General features: G+C 42.8%; 1 protein-coding gene across 1 annotated transcript; it reads right to left on the bottom strand.

The window, feature by feature from the left end:
* Positions 1-23,621: 23,621 nt before the first annotated feature.
* On the bottom strand, positions 23,622-24,541 carry LOC120863817 (olfactory receptor 2V2-like). Its single transcript, XM_040240383.1, is given in 2 exon segments — positions 23,622-24,445; positions 24,448-24,541. Coding segments are annotated over 2 exon segments (918 nt in total).
* Between the last annotated feature and the right edge of the window lie 485 nt (positions 24,542-25,026).

Raw genomic sequence — 25,026 nt, forward strand, 5'->3', positions numbered from 1 at the left:
TGGCTTAAAACTCAACATTCAGAAAACTAAGATGATGGCATCTGGTCCCATCACTTCATGGCAAATAGATGGGGAAACAATGGAAACAGTGATAGACTTTATTTTGGGGGTTCCAAAATCACTGCAGATGGTGACTGCAGCCATGAAATTAAAAGATGCTTGATCTTTGGAAGAAAAGTTATGACCAACCTAGACAGTGTATTAAAAAGCAGAGACATTACTTTGCCAACAAGGGTCCATCTAGTCAAAGCTATGGAGAAGGCAATGGTACCCCACTCCAGTACTTTTGCCTGGAAAATCCCATGGACGGAGGAGTCTGGTAGGCTGCAGTCCATGGGGTCGAGAAGAGTCGGACACAACTGAGCGACTTCCCTTTCACTCTTCATTTTCATGTATTGGAGAAGGAAATGGCAACCCACGCCAGTGTTCTTGCCTGGAGAATCCCAGGGACAGGGAAGCCTGGTGGGCTGCCGTCTATGGGGTAACACAGAGTTGGACACGACTGAAGTGACTTAGCAGCAGCAGCAGCAGTCAAAGCTATGGTTTTTCCAGTGGTCATGTATGGATGTGAGAGTTGGATTATAAAGAAAGCTGAGCACCGATGAATTGATGCTTTTGAACTGTGGTGTTGGAGAAGACTCTTGAGAGTCCCATGGTCTGCAAGGAGATCCAACCAGTTTATCCTAAAGGAAATTAGTCTTGAATATTCACTGGAAGCTGAAGCTGAAACTCCAATACTTTGGCCACCTGATGGGAAGTGCTGAATCATTGGAAAAGACCCTGATGCTGGGAAGACAGAGGGCAAGAGGAGAAGGGGACAACAGAGGATGAGATGGTTGGATGGCACCATGAGTTTGAGTAGGCTCCGGGAGTTGGTGATGGACAGGGAGGCCTGGCATGCTGCGGTCCATGGGGTCGCAAAGAGTCGGAGACGACTGAGCGACTGAACTGAACTGAACTAGCAGAAAGGACTCTTTGGACTTGCTACCAAAAGCACAGGTTCAATTCTTGGTGCTATGAGACCAAGAGGAAACTTCTTATTATTGAAGCATTGGCAGGTAACTATTTGGAATGAACCCTAGAGACAATGGAATGCTGGATCTTTTCTGACTAGTTTCCTCTTATAGCATCGTTTAACTACTATCATATAGATAACCTAATCATTGTTTTTCAGTCAAATGATTGACAATCATGAGTGGAAAAAAGCTCTTCGATAAAAGCCAACTGATCAAATGAGGTCTTCTCATAATGCATCTGTAACCCGCCATCCAGAGCTGCTTCTCTTGCTCTGGATGTTCTCAGAAACATCTTATTGGCTTCTTCAGGGGCTGCTGAAATTCTGTAGTCTGCACTACTTGATTGCTCCTCTTCCAGATAGTCCTAGTCATCAAATTCCCAGCCTTCCTTGTGTCCGCCTACCCCATCCCCCCTTCTCGAAGCCAGGGCTGGCACTCTGGCCTGTCTGCTCCTCAGACTTGGACCAGTTAGCAAAACCCCGGTCCCTCTCTTGCTCTGCCGTTGGCTATGTCTCCTCCTGCTCGATTGGGCCTCCTGGTCAGAGGTGGCAGGTGGTCTCCTTTGTGGGTGGTTCAGGGATGCTCCTGGCTCCAGCTGCCTACCTCCATCTGCAGAAGGTCAGTCTTGCCATGTATCAGGTCCATCTGCATGTCTCTTTATAGAGCTGGGACTGATCGTACATTTCAGATATTGTGCAAGTGGCTCAACCTCCCAAACGGCTATTATACTAAGAAGGGAGCTACGCTTTGAGACAAGTTTTTTTTTTAACTCAGATTTTTGTCATTTAAAAAAATGACAGATTTTTGTGTCATTAAATATTCCAAAATCTCATTTGTCTTTTTTTCCTGATTATGAATATTCAACTTTAATTTAGAATCTAGAATCTAGATGGCACAGTCCTACATTTCCCAGAGTGCAAAACTTCACTTGAAAGCTCAATTTCTAGAAGACAAAAGTAGCTAGATTTCTGCCCCTGGCCCCTGACTTTGAATGGGAGATTGAAAGAGAGGATGGTAACCAATACTAGAGTAGAATACACTGAGATAACTGCTGCATTGTGTGGCCTTATTCTTGGTGCTTATGTTAAACTTTAATGTAAAGATTATGGTGTGATTTTTAGAACTGTATAGCTGTCTGTTTTTCAGCCAACATGTGTGTATTTCAGGCCTCATGGGCTTGCAGAGATGGCCTCGGCTAATTATTTTGTGTTTTAATATTAATAACACGAACTTCCACTCAATCATTTTAATAACAGGGCCTTCCTCTGCTCTACAGTGAGGACCTCAGTGTGGATTAGAAAACGTGTCTGTAAAACTACATGGAATCACTAATTGACCACAGCCCCTGACAGTAGCAGAGTTTTTGCTATCTACATATTGCTTCCCTGATGGCTCAGATGGTAAAGCATATGCCAGCAATACCGGAGACGTGGGTTCAATCCCTGGGGCGGCAAGATCCCCTAGAGAAGGGAATGGCAACCCACTCCAGTATTATTGCCTGGAGAATTCTATGGACAGAGGAGCCTGGCAGGCTGCAGAGCTGCACAGGACTGAGCAACTGAACAGACTGACAGTCGGAAAAGCGGCCCTTGACTTGACTTCGTTGGCGCTCTGACCTCAGACTTCCAGCTTCCAGAACTGTGAGAAGTCATTTTTTTCTGTTTATAAGCCCCCTAGTCTGTGGCATTGTATCACAGCAGCCTGAACAGACTCAGACAGGCTTACAGCTACAGACAACATGAATGATTTCTTTGACATTAATATTGAGCACAATAAATTGGATGTAAAACAGTTTGTAAGGGTTTCCCAGGTGGCTCAGAGGTAAGGAATCCACTTGACTAGCAGGAGACCCAGGTTTGAACCCTGGCTTGGGAAGATCCTTTGGAGAAGAAAATGGCAACCTACTCTAGTATTTTTTTTTTTAATTTTTAATTATTTGGCTGTGCCAGGCCTTTGTTGTAGCATGTGGGATCTAGTCCCCTGTCCAGGGATCAAACTCAGGCTCCCTGCATTGGGAGCTCGGTGCTCTACCCACTGGACCACCAGGGAAGTCCCCACTCCAGTATTCTCGCCTGGAAAATCCCACGGACAGAGGAGCCTGGTGGGCTACAGTCCACGGGGTCGCAAAGAGTCAGACTTAGCAACTAAACAAAACCAACAAAACATGACTTTGTGACTAAACAGCAATAAAAAAAAAAGTTTGAATTCTGTTGATTTCATACATATGACACTCAAGCATGAATACAACTAATCAGTGGTGACAAGTTAGAAATTTTGTTACTGATACTGACAAGTGACAGGAGGAAAGTATTTTGGGTGCTGGAAATGTTCTGTATTAATCTGGGTGACACACACAGACACAGACACTTATGTATTCACTTAGTTGTGCACTTCTGAGTTTTGCACATATAAGAGTACACAATAAAGATATCTTTGCACAAAATTATAAAGTATGAGTTAATTAATGAGAAAAACCACTGCTGTAGTTTTTTATTACTGCATAACAAATTTCCACAAGTTTAGTGGCTTAAAACAACACAAATTTATTACCATATAGTTTTTGTGAGTCAGGAGCCTGGCGACAGGTTAGCAAGGTCCTCTCCTCATGGCTTACCAGGTAAAATCAAGGTGTTGGCTGTTGCTGCTACATGGCAGCAGGCTCAGGTTCTATCCCATCCTCACTAGCTGTTGACAGAGTTCAGTTCCTTGCTGTTGTAGGACAGAAATCCCCATTTCCTTGTTAGCTGTTGGCTGGGGGCTCCTGGCCCTCTCACAGTAGGGCAGTTTACTCCTCCTTTGAGGTCACGGTAAGGCCTCTCTCTAAGAACTGAGCTTCTTCTAAAGGTTCCCACCGATTAAGTCAGGCCCACCCAGATGATTTCCCTTTTGATTAGCTCAAAGCCAACTGACCAGTGACCTTAATTACCTCTGCAAAACCGCTACTTCCATAAAACGTAACATGATCCTGGGAGTGACATCTGGTCATAGCCACTCATGGGAAAAGGATTATACTAGGCATGGGCACCATTGTGGGAACCTGTATCTATAGATACATCACATTTTCTTTGCCTTCAGGAAGTGCTGCCAGCATCCTCCCCGCTGTTCAACTCACAAGCCCACAGGGTAACTCCATCCAACACTACTGCCGCCATCATCTCTCTCCAGGATTGTTGATACACCCTTCATCAGGAACCCCAACAACACCTCCTTCCAGAACATCAGGAAGTTGTCCATTTCTTCTCTGCTTACTCCATCAACCAAGCTCAAAGGGATGTGTGGACAAAGCCCAGAATTTGCAGTAAGAAATAAAAGACAATTGACACTGGTGATGGGTGTTAGGCAACAAGGGGGAAAACCAGAAAGTAATAGGTGAGCAGGTACCCGGCATGACCAACTCTCTCACCTGGATAGAATCCTTTCAAACCGTGTGGGTAATTTCTTGTCTCATTGAAGAATCATTTAGATGAATCTTTTAGATAAAATAATAATTTTAGCTAAATAACGATCATCTAGGTAAGAGCATTCTTAGTTTTTCTAATAATGATATTCACAATTTGACAGAAGGAAACTCTTCTGTCAAACAAAGCTTGAGGACCCAATTCTGCCGGTTCTCGTTCTATTCCCAACAGGCAGAGGGAACCACTTGCTGTTGGCGCCCTCTACTGCCAATAAGCGGTAGTTGCAATCTTGGAAGAGAATTCTTTGGAGGTGAGGGGGCGGTTCTGTGAACCTGGATGGGAAAAAAAGAACAGAATTCATATTTTCCCTAATCACTAAGTGGAATAGAGTCTTTATTTCAATTCTTAATGCAGGCAACAGACCCCAGTAGGATTAACAGGACCTGTGACTTCACTGCCAATAGATATTGCAGATGTTTTCACATCACATCATAGTTGTAAATACTTTTTATCATTTATGCTCCTTAGTATTTAAAAAAACATGGTAATTATTAGATATGCTTCTGGATCTTGTTATTAAGTGTGTTTATAAAGCAGCATATTTATTTCTATATTGAAAATTTATTTAAAAATATTTGGTAACTGTTGGCGCAGACGGTAAAGCGTCTACCTGCAATGCGGAAGACCCTGGTTCTCTCCTTGAATCGGGAAGATCCCCTGGAGAAGGAAATGGAAACCCACTCCAGTACTCTTGCCTAGAAAATTCCATGGATGGAGGAGCCTGGTGGGCTACAGTCCATGGGGTTGCAAAGAGCTGGACACGACTGAGCGACTTCACTTTCTTTCTTTTCAGTAGAATTGGGTTCTTTAAGATGCTATGTATTTTGTACATATAAAACATGATTCTGAGAGAAGGTCCATAGTGTTCACCAAACTTACCAAGGGGTTCATGATCCCAAAAAGGTTGAGGCTCTTGGAAATAGTGCAAGAGAGGTGGAATGAAACCCCCTTTAATAAAAGAGCAGTGACTTTCCAAGAACCAGGAAGGCCCAGAACCCAGGGTGGTCAGAGAGAGTTTCACACTTGTAAAGTAGCAAAGAGGTGCTGGTGGTCTCCACTAGCACACTGCTGGGGAGAAGTTGGTGGAAACTGGCATGCTATCTGGGACCGGTCAGGACTAGAGTTGAGTCTACTTCTGCAAGAAACGTCCCTCGTCAAGAGTATGGGCTGGTCAGGATTTGCTTGTTGAAGGAATGAAGGATTATTGCAAGCCACACTTTTACTTTTTATTCATTCATATACTCAATTCATTCATACATTTCTGTGACCTGCTCCTGTTCTAGGCCCTCCTGTAGATCTTAAGCATAAAGAGATATGTGCCTTAGAGAACTCATGGACTTGTGGGGAAGATAGGGTTTCATACTGAGAGACAAGTGAATGTGCCCTAAATGGAGGGGGGAGAGGCAGAGAGCTGCAAAGGGAGAAGTACAAGTTTTCAGGCACGTGGGAGAGTCAGAGTGCAGCAGGGGCAGCATTCACGATTCTGGTGCACCCAGGTGCGTTGTTATACCAGACCTCACCTCTGGCCCCAAGGTGGAGTGTGGTGGGACAGGCTGGGTGGAGGGAGGGGAGTGAGTATTGCTAGAGGTGCATGCTTGGAGAATAATGGGTCACAGTTTCAAGGACAGGGTCTGCTACATAATTTGAAGGGCACAGAGCAAAAAAATAAAAAAATAAAAAATGTAGGGACTCTTGTTCAAATAAGCAAGAAAGTTAAAGATACTAAAGCTAAAAGCGTAAATGCAAGGCTTTCCCGCTCTTCTGTGGTCTTTCTCATGACTTGTCATGGTGGATTTTGTTTTTTTGTTTGTTTGTTTTTTGTTTTGCTAGTCAATGTCATTCTAAGTAAAGAAAAATTAAAAACCTAAATTACTAGCATGGGCTTTCTATTCACCTTTTTATTATGCAATGCTGGTTTTAAATGCAGATAAAAGAACATTTCACTCAAATACAGAATTGCCAAAATCCCACACGATCCTCATTTGGTAGCTCATAAACACACAGGGACTTCATTCTGGTTGTAACAGTGGAAACACTACACGAAACTAGCTCAACTATTTTTATTTCACTTCTTGAAATGACATTCTACCTTCTGCTTACTGACAAGAAAGGATTGAAGGAGTAACGGGTCTCCCTATCTTTCTCTTTCCTTGTTTCTCCTTACTCAGTCCTAAATTAACAGCTTACCTTGAATTCAACTTTGAGTTTTACTGAATTCCCATGCCTTATGGAGAAGGAAATGGCACCCCACTCCAGTATTCTTGCCTGGAGAATCCTGTGGACGGAGGAGCCTGGTGGGCTGCTGTCCATGGGGTCACACAGAGTTGGACACGACTGAAGCGACCTAGCATGGGCATGCTTTGTGGGCCCAAGAGATATTGCTGATTGTGTACAAATGGGGTGGCAAGGAACACGGGACCCATAATGCACAACAGTGCATAGATCTCTGTCCACAGGCATGCTTCATTGTTCTGCTGCTGCTGCTGCTAAGTCGCGTCAGTCGTGTCTGACTCTGTGCAACCCCATAGACGGCAGCCTGCCTTCAAAGACCAAATCATAAAGAATTTCAACACAGCAGGGCCTTAAACCAAGCCACCCTCTTATCAGCTGTGGCCTTGAACTGGCACCGGGGAAGAGGAAGAGTGCTAGGCCGCATGATACGGCCTTTGTGTCTGGCTTCTTTCACTTTTTTCTTTTTATGGCTGAATAATATCACACTGTATAGCTATGAGTGAGTGCTAAGTCACTTTAGTCGTGCAGTCCTATGGACTGTAGCCCACCAGGCTCCTCTGTCCATGGGATTCTCCAGACAAGAATACTGGAGTGGGTTGCCATGCCCTCTTCCAGGACCAGGGATCAAACTCAGATCTCTTTAAGTTTCCTGCACTGGCAGGCAGGTTCTTTATCTAGCGTCACCTGGGAAGCTGTTTATAGCTGTACTACATTTTATTTGTCCATTTGATGGACATTTGGGTTGTTTCCACTTGTTGGCTATTAGGAATAATACTAGTATGAATATTACATGTGTAAGTTTTTGCATGAACATATGCTTTTCATTCTTTTTGTTATGTACCTAGGAGTGAATTGCTGGGTTGTATAGTAACTTTTTGATACCAGAGTTAAACTTAACACATGAGAATTCCAGGACTACCATTTATATGAAATCTCCAGAAAAGGAACATCCATAGAGACAGAAAGCAGACCAGTGGTTGTCTGTGCCTAAAGGAGAGAGTGAAGTTTGACTGCAAATGGGCATGCAGGAAATTTTTATCATAACGAAACACTTAAAATTGGATTGTGGTGATAGTTGCAGAAATCTGTAAAAAAGGTTGAGTAAAGAATCACAAAACTGTATGCTTACAGTGAATGAACTTTGTTGCACATTAATCATACCTCAAGAAAGCTGTTACAAAATGCTAAAACAAAAAACCAAAGCCACAACAGTGTGCAGGCATTTTTCAGGGAATGGCACGGGCGACAATTGTAGTGCGCAAAATTATTTAAATGACCCAGAGACATACTGTTCATGTAACACTTTAATGTTGCTTAGCAGGTATGTATCTTGCACCTTAAAAGTTGAAATTTATTGATGGTATTGCTTGTGGTGAAGCTAGAGTAGTTATATAAGTAACAAAGCTATGAGTAAATTTAAAGAAAGGTCAGTTAAATGAAGTGAGCAACCATTGTAAGATTGGAGAAGCTGAATGAGAGTGATGGAAGTCATCCAACGTAAAATTGCCAAAACAGATAACTTACTAAGAGATAGTTTAAAAAATGAAAACTGAATGTCACAGAAATAAAATAATCCAGTTTATGGTGAAAACAAGCACATCCACCCCATGGTGTGTCTGCATGAGTTGCCAGTTTAACTGATGTTTTGAGCATGATGTGAGAGCTATTTACTGGTGCTTGAACAAATAGGAGATTTTCACCTTTTATATGCGGTAACTGTCTTTTTTGTTTTGGTTGCATTGGGCCTTTGTTGCTACACTGGGCTTTCTCTGGTTGCAGTGAGCAGGGGCTACTCTCTAGGTATGGTTGCCTTTCTTGTAACTCGTGGTCTCCAGAGTAGGGGTTCAGTAGCTGTGTACATGGGCTTAGTTGCCCAGTGGCATGTGGAATCTCACCAGGGAAAGGATCAAACCTGTGTCCCCTGCATTGGTAGATGAATTCTAAACCTCCAGAACACCAGGGAAGTCCCTATAACTGTCTTTTTAAATTAAAATTCAAAGGATTCTGTTCATAAGCACGCAGGACTGCAGAGAAGTTGTAGTGTTAAGAGTGTGTGTGACTTCTGGACTGCTCCCACCTGAGGTGGTGTCAGGCCTCCCCTCTGCATCCTCACCATCAGGGTGGATCCTGGGCAAGTTAGCCATCATCTGGAGGTCCCAGATTTCTCATCTGCAGAACAGATGATAGTACTGTCTTTCTTATAGGGTGATGAGGAGGGTTAAATGAATTAACAAGTGCAAAGCACAAGTTGAGAAATGCTTACTGGATCAGCAGGTGTGCCAGGGTAGGCTTTGTTTTAGGTTCAGGGGATACAACAGAAAGGCAAGGAGACAGAGGAATACCCTGCTCTCCAGCACAATCAGAGGGGTGAAGGGGAGGGATGGTTGCACAACAGGAAGACACAATATACAGACCAGCAAGAATGGAGGATGGCTGGGAGGAGGACATCTGAGGTAGGACCAGAGGAAGCCCTGGGAGGGATTAGAAAAATGGAAGACAAAAGGGGGAAGTACTGAGGGGCCTGGGCTTCCCTGGTGGCTCAGACAAGGTGAAGAATCTGCCTGCAGTGCAGTAGACCTGGGTTTGATCCCTGAGTCAGGAAGATCCCCTAGAGAAGAGAATGGATACCCACTCCAGTATTCCTGCCTGGAGAATCTCATGGACAGAGGAGCCTGGCAGGCTACAGTCCATGGGATCACAAACAGTGGAGGGAACTAACACATGGGCCTGACGTGGGTGGGTGGATGTGCGGGTAGAGGGCTGCTGGGCTGAGGTTTCTGTGTATTATCATCAAGGATACTAAGTAAAAAATAAAAGTGTTGGTAGTTGCCCCATTTTCCTGCAGCCTAAGCTTCTGCTTTTCTATTAACTGTTACAACTTATGTAAAGCAGATGGCCCCTGAGCCTTTCACTCTGAAAGCTCTTTTAGGAGCTCTTTCAGGTGGGACATGGACCAAGGAGGGTTGAGGTCATCCTGGGGTCCCTTTGAAACCTGCTCCTCAGGCTTCAGGTATACCTGCTCGGAGTACGGAGTCTTCTCTCTCCTTTTCCCTGCTCCTTGTGCCTCACTCCAAGCTCATTAACAGGAAAGTTTCAGCAAGAGAGCTGCTGGGAGAGGCAGGCATCCCTTGGGACATAAAGGTCCCTGGTCTTGCTGAGAAACTTACCAAGGATGCAAGTTCGATAGAAGGAGTCCCTCCCTGCCTTGGAGTCTTGGCTGCTCCCAGTGGGAAAGCACTCACCCATCTGATGGAAGCCACATGTCCTTGGCAACAGCTCCAGGGGGATCTGCCAGGGCTCCAGGGGGCAGGACAGTTGCTGCTCTTCCCATCATAGGAGCAGGAACTTCCCCTCCCTGTTGCCAGGCGAATGTCCCCCTGGCATTCCTTTCTCCACCGACATGCCATGGCTTACACTTCTCTCCTTGAAGGGCTGTTTAATGGGAGCATCACGTGAATCATCCCCTCCTAGGGCTGGTTTGAGGATCAGAGGGAGCTAGGTGTGTTCACTGGTTTTCAAAACTTAACTGACTGTAAATATGATGTCCCAAATTAGATAGGATAGGATAAGATGAAGCATATGACAAACGAGGGATTGGGAAGGGGGTGGCCTCTTCCACCCAGCTTCTGAAAACAGCTTCTGGAGAGGGTTTCAGATTAGCTCCCCATGTACCCAGTTCATCTGACATGGAGGTGTTGACTTGAAAAATATTCTCGACCTGAATTTGAGAATCATGTTTTATTTGGTGGGAAGTTTTAGGACTTCAAGCCCTGGAGAAAGCATCTCAAGTAACCCTGAAAGAATTTCTCTGAGGAGTCCGCAGGGGAGCTAAGTGATACAGAAGTTTTGCAACAAAGGGCAGGTAGGTGGAACATCAAAAGATGATTGTTAAAGAAAACCAGATATCCCAAGTTAAGGAAGGTAGTGCTTTTCTATTCATGGGAAGATGCAAGAGTCTGGGCTCACTGAAATCATTCCTTTGATATGCTCCTCAGCTGTCTGGGGCCAATATCTTGTGTTTTCATACTGGAGTTTCCTCAGGGTTCTCCCGGAGAAGGCAATGGCACCCCACTCCAGTACTCTTGCCTGGAAAATCCCATGAATGGGGGAGCCTGGTAGGCTGCAATCCATGGGGTCGCTAAGAGTTGGACACGACTGAGCGACTTCACTTTCACTTTTCAGTTTCATGCACTGGAGAAGGAAATGGCAACCCACTCCAGTGTTCTTGCCTGGAGAATCCCAGGGATGGGGGAGCCTGGTGGGAGGCCGTCTATGGGGTCGCACAGAGTCGGACACGACTGAAGCTAAGTTATACAGCGACTTAGCAGCAGCAGCAGCAGCAGCAGCAGCAGCAGGGCTCACCGTAGGGAGTAGCTGCAGTCTGATGACCACTAGATGGCAGGCATTCTTTGTTTCCTTCCTGAGTTCCCTCAAGGCTCACCCTTGGGATGACAGCAATTCCTGGTGACTGTGACTTCCTTTGTTTACTGATAAGGCAGGAAATATTCTGATGCTCAGAGATCAGCCTTTGGCTCAGGTTCCCTTGACATTTCTCTTGGCCTTCAGTCACCCTGGAAAGGAACCTGAGAGATCTGAGGTCCTTTTGACCCCCAGAGGGGTCACACAGAGGCAAAGTCCAGACTTAGTTGGGGGGAGCTTTGCTTTGGAAGTTTCACAGGTAGGGTCATTCTGAGTCTGGCATCCATGGGACAACAATGATGGCTGATCTCTGCCTATTTGGAACTCCATGTGGATTCAGTTCCAGGGCTGCACGGCCTGGGAGACCTGAGCATGGTGTGTGGGGACATGCTCTGTGATGCCAGCCAGCCATCCCCATCTCTGAGCTTGTTTTCACATCTGTAAAATGAGAGGGCAGAATAAGTTGATCTTGAAAGGTCCCTTCTGGCTCTGAAATTCCCTGCTCTTGTGGCATTTAAATTGGCCTTATTTTCAATAATGTCCCTGCCGAGCATCCTGTCCATTATCAGGGTGAGTGAAAGGCCAAAATCAAGAGGTCATTTTCTGGACTGCCTGAGTACTGTTGGAAAAGTTGGCCTCTGTGACATGTAACGAGGCACCACCCTTAAACTGCCCCCGAGCACCTCCCCACCACTGTTCTTCATTTTACCCTGGGCCTGGGACACAGAAGTTCAGAAAAGAAGCAGTCTGTCACCAGAGCTGTTCCAACTACGGGTTCCTTTGCTCTGGGTTGGGAGAAATCGGGCCGTTGTCTCAAAAGGACCCACATGGGGGTCTCTGAAGACAGGGAGGGCCTGGGAAAATTGCCCTCGGGTTTCCTCACCCTACTCCCATTAGGACAGAGTTGGGGTGAGTGTACCAGAAACGTTCTTCTCATCAGTTAGTTCTCAAAGGCAAGAATTCAGGGAGCGAAATGTAGATGAATGGTATAAAGAGCTGCAATGAACAGGAGGGAGCCTCAGAGGTTATATTTCAAAAGCCTATAGCATTTTTTGGTGGGGTGGGGGTGTTCCTTATCTGGGTTTTCTTTTCTTGTTTTTTCTTTGAAATTTTTTAAAAAATTGAAGTATGGCTGATTTACAATGTTGTGTTTGATATTATATATATATATATATCTCTTTTATCAGATTCTTTTCCATTACAGGTGTCAACTGGGAAACACACACAACCTAAAAGTTGAGAGATATGTTTCATTCAGTGGTCATTTTTAGGACATCAAGCCTGGGAGGCAGCATCTCAAGTAACACTGAGAAAACGTCTTTGCAGAGGCAAGAGGGGAGCTTGGAAATATGAGTTTTGCAACAAAGAGCAGATGGTTGAATAAAAAGTTACTGTTAATAAAAATAAACTAGATATCTCAGGTTAAATATAACATTTTTCTGGAGAAGACTCTTGAGAGTCCCTTGGACTGCAAGGAGATCAAACCATCAATCCTAAAGGAAGTCAACCCTGAATATTCATTGGAAAGAAGATGCTCAAGTCCAATACTTCAGCCACCTGATGTCAAGAGCTGACTCATTGGAAAAGACCTTGATGCTGGGAAAGATTGAGGACAGGAGGAGAAGGGGACAGCAGAGGATGAGATGGTTGGATGGCATCACCGACTCAATGGACATGAGTTTGAGCAAACTCTAGGAGTTGATGATGGACAGGGAAGCCTGGCATGCTGCAGTCCATGGGGTTGCAAAGAGTCGGACACGACTATGCGACTGAATTGAACTGAACTGAACTCAGCTATCTGGGGCCAGTATCTTATGTTTTCACATCCTAAGTTTCCTAAAGCTGCACCCTTGCAGGGTGGCTGCAGACTGGGAACCACTAGACGGCAGGCATTCTTTGTTTCTTTCCTGAGTTCCCTCAGGGCTCTCCCTCAAGGTGACTGAAACCGTGACACCCTTTGTTTACTGATATGGCAGGCAGCATTCTTTGTCCACAGAGGTTATTACAAGATATTGAATATAATCCTATCTGGGTCTTACCTGAAGCCTCTTTGCTTCTTGATCACTGACTTCTCAGTTCAGTTCAGTCACTCAGTCATGTCTGACTGTGCACCACAATTTGAAAAGCATCAGTTCTTTGGTGCTCAGCCTTCTTTATGGTCCAGCTCTACATCCATACATGACTACTTGACTGGATGGGTATATGTTGGCAAAGTGATGTCTCTCTCTCTCTCTTTTTTTTTAAATATACTGTCTAGGTTTGTAATAACTTTTCTTCCAAGGAGCAAGTTTGGCTATCAGTAAGGAACAGTAAAATAAATTGTGCTTCATCCACACAATGGAACACATTGAAGTTCTTGAAAAGAATGAAAGAAATTGTTGCTTTGGGAGGTGAAATAGACAGCAGAAGGAGGAGAAAAGGAGACATTTTTCACTGGATGTCTTTTTCTCTGTTTTGTATTTATTACCTTTAAAAATGAATATAATAATTTACATTAAAAATGCACTTAGGGAAATGGGGCAAAGAATGGAGGGCTTCATAGAAAAAGCAGACTCTTCTTTCTTTATGATGCCTAAGTGATTGTCAAAGACAAAATGCACTAGAAAGCTAAAGAGATTATTTTACTCAGACTATTATAATACAGAGAATGTTTAGTAATGAGAAAAGTCTCATTAAAGAAGAGGAAGAAAACTGGGGTTTTGTAAAACAAGAAAGTCATTGAGGAAGAGCAGAGGCAGCTCTTAGACTATGTGAGAATGAAGTTGTCTTTTGTGGTTAGTCCCTTAGTCATTTGTGGAAACACAAAAAGGTGGAGGGATTGCTTAATCATTCCTAGTTTTAGGCAACTCATGAACCATCTTATCCAGTTTCATGGCTTTAAATATCATCTGAGCTCTGAGATAAAAGTCCTCCAAAGTTTGGAAATATGGCAGGAGGATAAATGCATATCCTTTCAATGTCATTTCACAAGCTCATCTAAGGTTTATTTAATATTCTAGGCATATCCTTTCAATATCTGTGTTTCACAGGATTATCAAAGGATTATGTAATATTCTAGAATTTAACATTCTAATTTGTATGTTTGACTTTGCTACTTACTATTTGATTAGAGCTTAGACATTGTGAGGTTCTACCCTGAGCTTGTAAATTTCTGTCAGATGGAAAAAATAATCCCAAAGATTTAACATATTATTCTGTAGCACATTGACTTTTAAAAAAATTTTTACTTTCAGTTCAGTTCAGTTGAGTTGCTTAGTCATGTCTGATTCTTTGCAACCCCATGGACTGCAGCATGCCAGGCCTCCCTGTACATCACCAGCTCCTGGAGTTTACCCAAACTCATCTCCATTGAGTCAGTGATGTCATCCAACCGTCTCAACCTCTGTCATCCCCTTCTCCTCCCGCCTTCAATCTTTCCCAGCATCAGTGTCTTTTCTAATCAGATGGCCTTTCCCAATAACCGCTTCACATCAGGTGGCCAAAGTATTGGAGTTTCAGCTTCAACGTCAGTCCTTCCAATGAACACCCAGGACTGATCTCCTTTAGGAGTCTCCAAAGGACTCTCAAGAGTTGTCTCCAACACCACAGTTCAAAAGCATCAATTCTTTGGCACTCAGCTTTCTTTATAGTCCAACTCTCACATCCATACATGACTACTGGAAAACCCATAGCTTTGACTAGATGGATCTTTGTTGACAAAGTAATGTCTCTGTTTTTTAATATGCTGTCTAGGTTGGTCATAACTTTTCTTCCAAGGAGCAAGCATCTTTCAATTTCATGGCTGCATTCACCAGCTGCAGAGATTTTGGAGCCCCCCTGCCCCCAAAATAGTCTCTCACTGTTTCCACTGTTTCCCCATCTATTTGCAATGTAATGATGGGACCAGATGCCATCATCTTAGTTTTCTGAATGTTGAGCTTTAAGCCAACTTTTTCATTCTCCTCTTTCATTAAGAGGCTCTTTAGTTCTTCATTTTCTGCCATAAAGGTGGTGTCATCTGCATATATGAAGTTATTGATATTTCTCCCAGCAATCTTGATTACAGCTTGTGCTTCCTCCAGCCCAGCATTTCTCATGATGTACTCTGCATAAAAGTTAAATAAGCAGGGTGACAATATACAGCCTTGACATACTCCTTTTCCTATTTGGAACCAGTCTGTTGCTCCATGTCCAGTTCTAACTGTTGCTTCCTGACCTGCATACAGATTTCTCAAGAGGTAGATCAGGTGGTCTGGTATTCCCACCTCTTGAAGAATTTTCAACAGTTTGTTGTAATCCAGTCAAAGGTTTCATTTCAGTTCAGTCGCTCATTCATGTCCGACTCTTTGCGACCCCATGAATCGCAGCACACCAGGCCTCCCTGTCCATCACCATCTCCCGGAGTTCACTCAAATTCACGTCCATTGCGTCGGTGATGTCATGCAGCCATCTCTTCCTCTGTCGTCCTCTTTTCCTCTTGCCCCCAATCCCTCCCAGCATCAGAGTCTTTTCCAATGAGTCAACTTTTCACATGAGGTGGCCAAAGTACTGGAGTTTCAGCTTTAGGCTTGGGCGTAATCAATAAAGCAGAAATAGATGTTTTTCTGGAACTCTCTTTCTTTTTCAATGATTCAACAGATGTTGGCAGTTTGAGCTCTGGTTCCTCTGCCTTTTCGAAATCCAGCTTGAACGTCTGGAAGTTCACAGTTCACGTACTGTTGAAGCCTGTCTTGGAGAATTTTGAGCATTACTTTACTAGCGTGTGAGATGAGTGCAATTGTGTGGTAGTCTGAGCATTGTTTGGCATTGCCTTTCTTGGGATTGGAATGAAAACTGACCTTTTCCAATCCTGTGGCCACTGCTGAGTTTTCCAAATTTGCTGGCATATTGAGTGCAGCACTTTCTTTTCTTTTTTAAAAAAATTATTTATTTTAATTGAAGGCTAATTACTTTACATTATTGTAGTGGGTTTTGCCATACATTGACATAAATCAGCCATGGGTTTACATGTGTTCCCCATCCTGAAGCCCCCTCCCACCTCCCTCCCCACCCCATCCCTCTGGGTCATCCTAGGAGTGCAGCACTTTCACAGCATCATCTTTTAAGATTTGAAATAGCTCAACTGGAATTCCATCACATCCACTAGCTTTGTTTGTAGTGATGCTTCCTAAGGCCTGCTTGACTTCGCATTCCAGGATGTCTGGCTCTAGATGAGTGATCATACCATCGTGATTATCTGGGTCATGAAGTTTTTTACCTTACCTAGCATTTTATCCTGTCAGCTCTGCCAGGGGGCCAGCATGAGGAACTCCGCCCATGGCAAAGGTCATGAGGAAGGAGGCTTGGCATATGCAAAGGCATGATCAAGCCTCAGGAAACCCCCTGTTCCCAAGCATTCAACCCCAAAACCAGAGTCTGTTTTATGCTCTCACCTATACCTCTGACTTTACGGGGGGCTCTCCCCCGTAACCATTTCTCTCGGAGAAGGAGTTAACTTGCAGCTCCAGTTAATAAAAATTCTTGGGCGTGACAAGAGTGTTTCAACTTAGAAATTTTTCTGGAGGTCCTCTAGCCTCCCTGATCAGGTTCGTCAGGCCACATGTGATTGTTTACAGCCTCCAAACCTTGAGAGGCATGAGATGCTTTAAAACTTTTTAAATACAGACTCTTTTGAGAAGTTAGAAAATTATTAGTATAGTATAGTGGGTTGATTAGAAATTATATTGGTGAAGGGTTTTTTCATTTGTCTTGCCAATAATTACTGCTAATTCCCTGCCCTGGGTGTGACACAGGTGTCTCAGGTCAAACCTCTCTGCTGACAAACTAGCTTGTGTGACAACCTCTCAGTCATAAACAGCAGAGAGAGTTTGGAGTATTAGCATAGGGCTTTTCTCATTGTTGAGTCAGTGATTGCCTAAGGCACCTAGGAATATATTAATCAATGTATTTGGAATATAGAAAAGGAAAATATAGTAGTTTTTGATGTTGGCAATACTAGACTTTTTGAGTTAATGAATTTTCTCTTTTGTTATAGATCACTGTACTTTGTTATAAATCACTATGTCTTTGCTATGTAAAAATGTAACTTTAGCACTATCTTAAGACTAAATAGATCTTAAGGGGAACATTGGTCAAGGGTTTACATTTGTTGAGCCAATATTTGCTGCTAAATCCCCATATTCCTTGCCCTTATAATAAATATAACTAGCATATAAGAAAAGTAAGTATTAACCTTTAAGATTAATCATTTAAGTAAAAGATTAATAATTTAAGTAAATTCCTTTCCTAGTTGTAACTCACTACACCCTCACCCTATAGGAATGCAACTTTATTTGGAGGGTGGCACCTGATTTAAGAAAAAATCACCCCTGGAAAAATAAGTTTTATGGTTAACTGACCAGTATCAGAAAGGGCCATAAAATGTCAGCAGACCTCATGGCTAGAAGATGATGTAAAAACCCATAAGACCTTTGTATAATTTTATATAAAGCACCTGATTGTGACAAGGGTCAGGTCTGCTGACCCCCACGTGACTCTATATTCATCCCTATGTATAACAAAAAGGTACATAAACAAACCTGAAAAATAAAGAAATCAGATCAGTTTCTAAAAAGACTGATTCCCCCATGTCGTTTCTTTCTTGCTCCCCGTTTTTCTGGCTAAATCCCCATCTAGAACATGGATGCTATTCCACGTAAACCAAGTTATTCAGCCTCTTTTTCTCCACTAATTTTCCTACTACACTATCCGTTTCTAATCTCTCTCTATATCTGTAATTAAGATTTTTCCTAGGATGCCAATTCCGTCCCCACCTTCAAATCACCCTAGATCCACCGGGGCTAGACCCCCACACAGCTCTTTATTAGATAGCCCATACTCTCAACTCTTCAATTACTCTTTGAACCATCTTTACCATCCTATTGCTTGCTTCATCAATTAATATAAATGAAATAAAATACTTGGCATGTTTCTTTTATGTTTATATGAGTCAGGTTTTTACCTTTCCAAAAATTATGCTTGGACAGCTTCGGAGGTCCCATATACTTGCCTGGGTGGACTCACCTGAGGGAGCAGATAAGCTTTGCTGAAGAAGTGTATCTCAGAGCTACTTAAACCCAAGCATGGCTCTCAGAATAATGATTCCCTGGGGGCTCAGAATTTTTTCTTTGCTGGCTCTCTGGTTTTTATTTCCTTGTTGTTCTTGATGTTCTGTATTTGTGTCTTTGCTTTTGTTTTTAGTTCTTGGGAAAGATTAGTTCTGTGCTGCACATGACTGATAATTGATTCTCCATTGATGGCAGCAATAATTGAGAATCTGTTTTCATGCATTTGCTGATATATGCTAGATGGATGATAGGGAAAAATAATTCTCATTGTATGTGTTTGCATTTGCTATTTAACTTAAGGCCAGGCTCTGTGAAGTTCCATGCTAACTTGTAGATTTATGTCCAGTCGAAAACACAGCCACAAAGGTTATGGTTTTATTGTCTTATAGGTCTTTCACCATTTGTGTACCTTAGAAATCTTATTCTAATATTCTTTGATTTTTTTAAAGGAAATTTTCTGATAGTCCATGCAAACTCAGTTGCTTTTAGAACTGGTTTTACTGTCTGATAGCTTCCCTGGTGGCTCAGATGGTAAAGTGTCTGTCTGCCTGCAATGCGGGAGACCTGGGTTCGATCCCTGGGTCTGGAAGATCCCCTGGAGAAGGAAATGGCAACCTGCTCTAGTACTCTTGCCTGGAAAATTCCATGGACGGGGAGCCTAGTAGGCTACAGTCCATGGGGTTGCAAAGAGTCAGACAGGACTAAGCAACTCAACTGAACTGAAAAAGTCAGTGTGCTACTTTATAATACAAGAGCAGCAGAAAGGGTTTTCAATTTTCTAGAAGAAAAGTAACATGATTGCAAGATGTCTATATTTATTGTTCTGAGAGCTCTCCACCACACTGCAGATGTTTCATCAAGGACAACTGCTATCAGAGCTGTTGTAAGACATGTGTCTCACTGCACAGAGTGTCACAGTCAACTCCTCAAACAGAAGACTGAAATGATACTTCTGTTTTAGAAGGTTTTGATGTAAAAGAACTTTTCAATGTGGATAACACAGCCTTGATTCTTGAATTTAAGAAACACCATGAAACTAATCTATCAGTTTTTCTCTGATACTGCCTCCCAGAATGTGCTGCAAAGAATCTTTTTTCCATTCTTACCACTTCTGAGTGAGAGAAGAGGAAAGCATGGAAAGGTTCCAGTGTACTAAATAGGCAATTCAATTGATGCTCTGTGTTCCCCTTCCTTTCTGCTTTCAGTCATAGGCGTTTGTCTTGGCAGCTGCAGCAGTTTGATGAGGAAAGGAAGCGGCAGCCCATCAATCACCTCTTCTTGAAGCCATACTTTTTGCATTTAAAGAAGAGATCTGCCTTAGAGCTCCCCAAACTGACAATCTTTGGGCGACCATCTCTATCTTTCTCTTGGGTGATGAATGCCAGTATCAAACTCAAGGCCTCTGCTAATCACACAGCATCCCTGGTAAGAGCCACAGTTACACACATTTTATATGCCCATCAGGGTGCAGGATGCATAGAGGACTCACAGAGACTCACAGATCGCACTCTTGCCATCACATTTTCCACACAGTTGTCCAGTGGTTTGAGGTGGGAAGAGTGGTACCTTTGAGTCAAGACCCTAAGGAAGTGATGGGAACCCTGAACTCCTCAGATCTCAATACCATCCCTACCCAGACAGTGGAGCACAGGAGGCTCTGACTGACACCAGCCTGCTCACAACAAGAGCAAGAATTGTGTTTTTGACTGTACAAAACCCCAAAACTTTGACAAGCTCATCCAGAAAAGGGATGCATGATTCAATCCTTCCCTTAACAGTTTTTTTTTTAATCATCAAGTTTATCTTTTATATATTTATTTATTATTTATTTTCTATTGGAAGATAATTGCTTTACAACGTTGTGTTAGTTTTTGCTGTCCAACGATGTGAATCAGCTATAGTATACATATATCCTTTTCCTCTTGAAGCTCCCTCCCACCCACCCATCTTACCCCTTTAGGTCATCATAGAGCACTGAGCTGAGCTCCCTGTGCTATACAGCAGCTTCTCACTAGCTATCTATTTTATACGTGGTAGTATATAGATGTCCACTGGAGAAGGAAATGGCAACCCACATAGCAGCTTCCTATTAGCTAGCTATTTTATACGTGGTAGTATATAGATGTTCACTGGAGAAGGAAATGACAACCCACTCCAGTGTTCTTGCCTGGAGAATCCCAGGGACGGGGGAGCCTGGTGGGCTGCCATCTGTGGGGTCGCACAGAGTCGTACACGACTGAAGTGACTTAGCAACAGCAGCGTATATATGTCAGTGCCACTCTTTCAATTCATCTCACCCTCTCCTTCCCCAACTGTGTCCACAAATTTGTTTGCTATGTCTGTGTCTCTATTCCTGTCCTGCGATAGGGTCATCAGTGCTGTTTTTCTAAATTCCATATATATGCATTAATATATGATATTTGTTTTTCTCTTTCTGACTTATTTGACCCTATATGAGACACTCTAGGTTTATCCATCTCCCTACAACTGCCTCAGTTTTACTCCTTTTTCTGGCTGAGTAACATTCTATTGTGCTTATGTATCACAACCTCTTTATCCATCCATCTGTTGATGAACATCTAGGTTGCTTCCATGTCCTAGCTATTGTAAATAATGCTGCAGTGAACATTGGTGGGGGGTAAATGTGTCTTTTTGAATTATGGTTTTTTCAGGGCATATGCCCAGTAGTGGAATTGCTGGGTTATATGGTAATTTCATTTTTATTTTTCAAGGAACCTCCATACAGTTTTCCATAGTGGTTGTATCAATTTACATTTTGCTTAACAGTTTTTAAGATAATGAATAAAGAACATTTTAAAATATCCGATGACAGAAATGGTAAATGAACATATTAAAAAAGGGAGAATGTTTTATAGAAACTTTCTAGTCAATAACACCAAGAGGTGCCTGAGGGTCAGGAGGCGTTGTTCCAATCTGGAGCCCGGTGTCCTTGGTGAACTGACTCCACAATCCAGGGAGGGCTGCTCTGATCAGTCAGTTGGGTTTGCAGGGAAACCAGTATATCTTCATCACCTTGAAGAAAATGGGCCTGAAATGGAGGGAGGGGCCTAGGAAAGGTAGAATAGAGAAATTTCCAGGAGAAAGAAAGTCTTGCACAGTCAGAATTCCCCTAGAATATCTCCTCTTATCATTTGAAAATAAGAGTTGATGGAGGTGTTTGGGGTGCCCATCCACAGGGTTGTAGAAACGTTTTGAAGAAATGTACTAATTGGTTAAAATGGGAAGAAAATAGATCTGAAAAAAGGAACCCAGAAAAACCTGAGAGAGCTTCACCCTAAAACCCTGGCAGAATATTTAGGGGTTAAGAAAAAGCTTTCCAGAAACAAAAATTATAGTACAAGGAGGACTTTTATCCTCATCCATAAGGGGAGCACTGTGGGAGTGGACTGGACTAGGAGGGGGTGCCCATTACTAGGAGCCAGTGAGGAAGTGGAAGAAATGCCTCACTGGGCCAGGTCCACCTCCGGGCTCAGAGATTTTATTCTCTGCCACTCCTCACTGCCATCCATCATTCTCCCCTCTAATGTGACTAAGAAAAGTTACTTCTGTTTTCACAAATTTCCAGAGACCCCACACATGCTACATCATTCCCCTCAGTTTGCAAATTAAACTCCAACAGAAGGAAGCCTTTTGCAAAGTTCTCTTTTCATCTCAGCTGCTCCAACAAACAAACTCTCCCTGGGGGATGTGGAGAGGAAAACTGGGGCATGAGGGCAAGGGACTTAACTAGTCTGAGCTCCAGTTTTCTTGCCTGCAAAAGGTGAATGATGTTCACCATGAAATGTTTGTGGTGACATTAAACTGAGTCATCAAGTCAGCTCTCCCTGGTAGGTTCTAAGAATCATAATTACTATTAGTGTCATTACTCTCCATTCTTTGCAAGCCTGAAAACAGAAAACAGAGCAAATGCCTTCCTGTGGCTTGGTCCAACTTCTAGAACCCAGTTCTATCCTCTCTCTTCCGTATGCATGCAACTAAGAGTATTTTTTCCCCAAGAAAAGATGGTTTTATTGCAAATGTGTACAAGAGCTGGTCCAGAGTTTAGCTATTATGAATACAAATGATCCCAGTGGTTCAAATAAAAGTGTGTGAAAATAAATTTGAAATAACAGATCAAATTCTCCCATTTATGTTTCAATCTTAATCCCCCAAAGAGAAATAATATAGCTAATTTTCCTATTTTATTGATAGAAACTGAAATGATAAAATATGGCTGATTCAATGGAAATTTGCTATATGACTCAGGGAACTCAAACTGGGGCTCTAACAATTTAGAAGGTCAGGAAAAGGGGTAGCGGGGTGGGAGGGAGCTTCAAGAGGGAGGAGGCATATATACACCTATGGCTAGTTCATGTTGATGTGTGGCAGAAATCAAACCAATATTTAAAGCATTCATCCTTCAATTAAAAACAAATTTAAAAAATATGACTGATTTCATTGGAAGTTTGCATATATATATAACATTTATGCATATTTTTATGTGAATATACCAATAAGCAAGTACTTACTTCTTTCATCATGAATCTAAAAGACTGCATTTTTACTCTTTCAGAAAGTCATTATAATAATTCTAGTACTAGGGTGAAGCATTCACATTCTCTAGAGAATTTTACTAACTTCTTTTTTTTGTCATCTAGAAGTATTTCATCTAAGACAGTAGTGTGAGGGTATATCTGTGTTAGACATATAAATAAAAGACAAGTGATACGTTTATAAACATATAAGGAACAAAGCATTGTGTTTGTCATATAGTAGGCTCTGACTCTGGAGAAGGCAATGGCACCCCACTCCAATACTCTTGCCTTGAAAATCCCGTGGACAGAGGAGCCTGGTAGGCTGCAGTTTAGGGGGTCGCGAAGAGTCAGACACGACTGAGTGACTTCACTTTCACTTTTCACTTTCATGCATTGGAGAAGGCAATGGAAACCTCCAGTGTTCTTGCCTGGAGAATCCCAGGGATGGGGGAGCCTGGTGGGCTGCCATCCATGGGGTTGCACAGAGTCGGACACGACTGAAACAACTTAGCAGCAGCAGGCTCTGACTCTATGGCGGAGATTACCAGTAAGGAAGTTAGGGTCATGGCATTCTCTGATAGTATGAACAATTTCAATTTAAGAGACCAAAATCCCAGTGTCTTATTTCCACACTGCTCTTGAGTTTACAAAATTCTGCATTCCATTTTAAACAAAATGATCAGTCAAAAAACAAGGGAAGGGGAAAGGCTTTTTTTTTTTTTCTTTTCCAATCCAGAGTCAGATAATAGTTCCTTGGGATTTAAAAAGACCTCTTCAAGCCTTCAGGTTTCATGATTCTCTTATTAATAAAATAACTGAGCCTCACATAGAGTTTGTTTATCCAACATCACAGAGTCACAATATCTGGCCTGAAGTTCAGGTTTGGTTGCCAGTTCTGCAATGGTCCAGCCCTTTCTTCAGGGCTGCCATCACCTCCTGGTTTCTCAAGCTATAAATGAGGGGGTTGAGCATAGGAGTAAGGACTGTGTAGAAGATAGATACTACCTTGTCATGGCTTGGGGCCCGGTAGCTCCTAGGTCTCAGGTAGATGAACATGGCTGCCCCATAGAAGAGGAATACAGCTGTCAGGTGGGAGGAACATGTGGCCAGAGCCTTTTTACCAGCTTGAGTAGAGTACATGTGGAGCACAGTTTTCAGGATGTGAGTGTAGGAGGCCACGATAATGGAGAAGGGAAGAAACAGCATGATGATGCAGCAAACAAAAGCAAAGTTCTCAAAAATAGATGTGTCTGCACAGGCCAGCTTCATTAAGGATAACATCTCACAAAAGAAGTGGTCCACCTCCCTCAAGCCACAGAAAGGAAATGTCATTACTATCACCATCTGGATCAAACCATCTATTATCCCAAAGGCCCAGGAGCTTCCAACAATCTGGAGACAGACCCTCTGACTCATGAGGATAAGATAGTGAAGTGGATGGCTAATGGCCACATAGCGGTCATAAGCCATAAGTCCCAGCAAGAGCCCTTCAGATCCCACGAGAGAGACAAAAAGACCCATTTGTATGCCACAACCCACAAAGGAGATGGACTTCCTGCCAGACAGAAAGTTGACCGCCATCTTAGGCACATTGGTGCACACCAACATCAGGTCCATGAGGGAGAGCTGACTAAGGAAGAAGTACATGGGTGTATGAAGTCGAGAATCCATGAAGATGAGGCAAATGAGGAGGACATTCCAACTGCTGAGAAAAGAACAAGGTCAGTGGGACTGTGGGAAAAGATGCCTAAGAGGACAAAGTCATCTGTGTATGACTGATTCAACCATATCTCCATGGCTCAGCTGATGCTCCTGGTCACCTGGGAACATGGACAAAAAATATTGGATTGACTGAAATTTATTTATTGACCTCTATATTCCACATCTTCAGGCAGCTGTTTTGTTTGTAACTCATGAATGTTTAACAACATAAACTTTGGGACATTGAAGCAGGCAACCCTTCATATCCCCAACACAGCAACAGGAAACTTTCCAGTTTACAGAATTGGACTGCAGAGCTGTATTGGGATGTATCTGTGCCAATAAGAATGGAAAGAATTATTTTATCCTTCATAGGCTCTTTGGTCAATTTCCTTCAACAGAGAAGGTATTGGCTTTACTATATTACACTGAGCCTTTTATCAGAGAGCGTGTTGACTTGGTAAATTGTCTAACAGGACTTTAATCATTTAATTGTTAAGAGACAATTTATATGTGTTATGAAAAGGAAGGGAATGAAACATGAGTTGATCTTTAGTCTACATCTTTCTCTTTGTTCTTA

This window comes from Oryx dammah, unplaced genomic scaffold (assembly GCF_014754425.2).
Source record: "Oryx dammah isolate SB20612 unplaced genomic scaffold, SCBI_Odam_1.1 HiC_scaffold_5, whole genome shotgun sequence".
NCBI lineage: Eukaryota > Metazoa > Chordata > Mammalia > Artiodactyla > Bovidae > Oryx > Oryx dammah.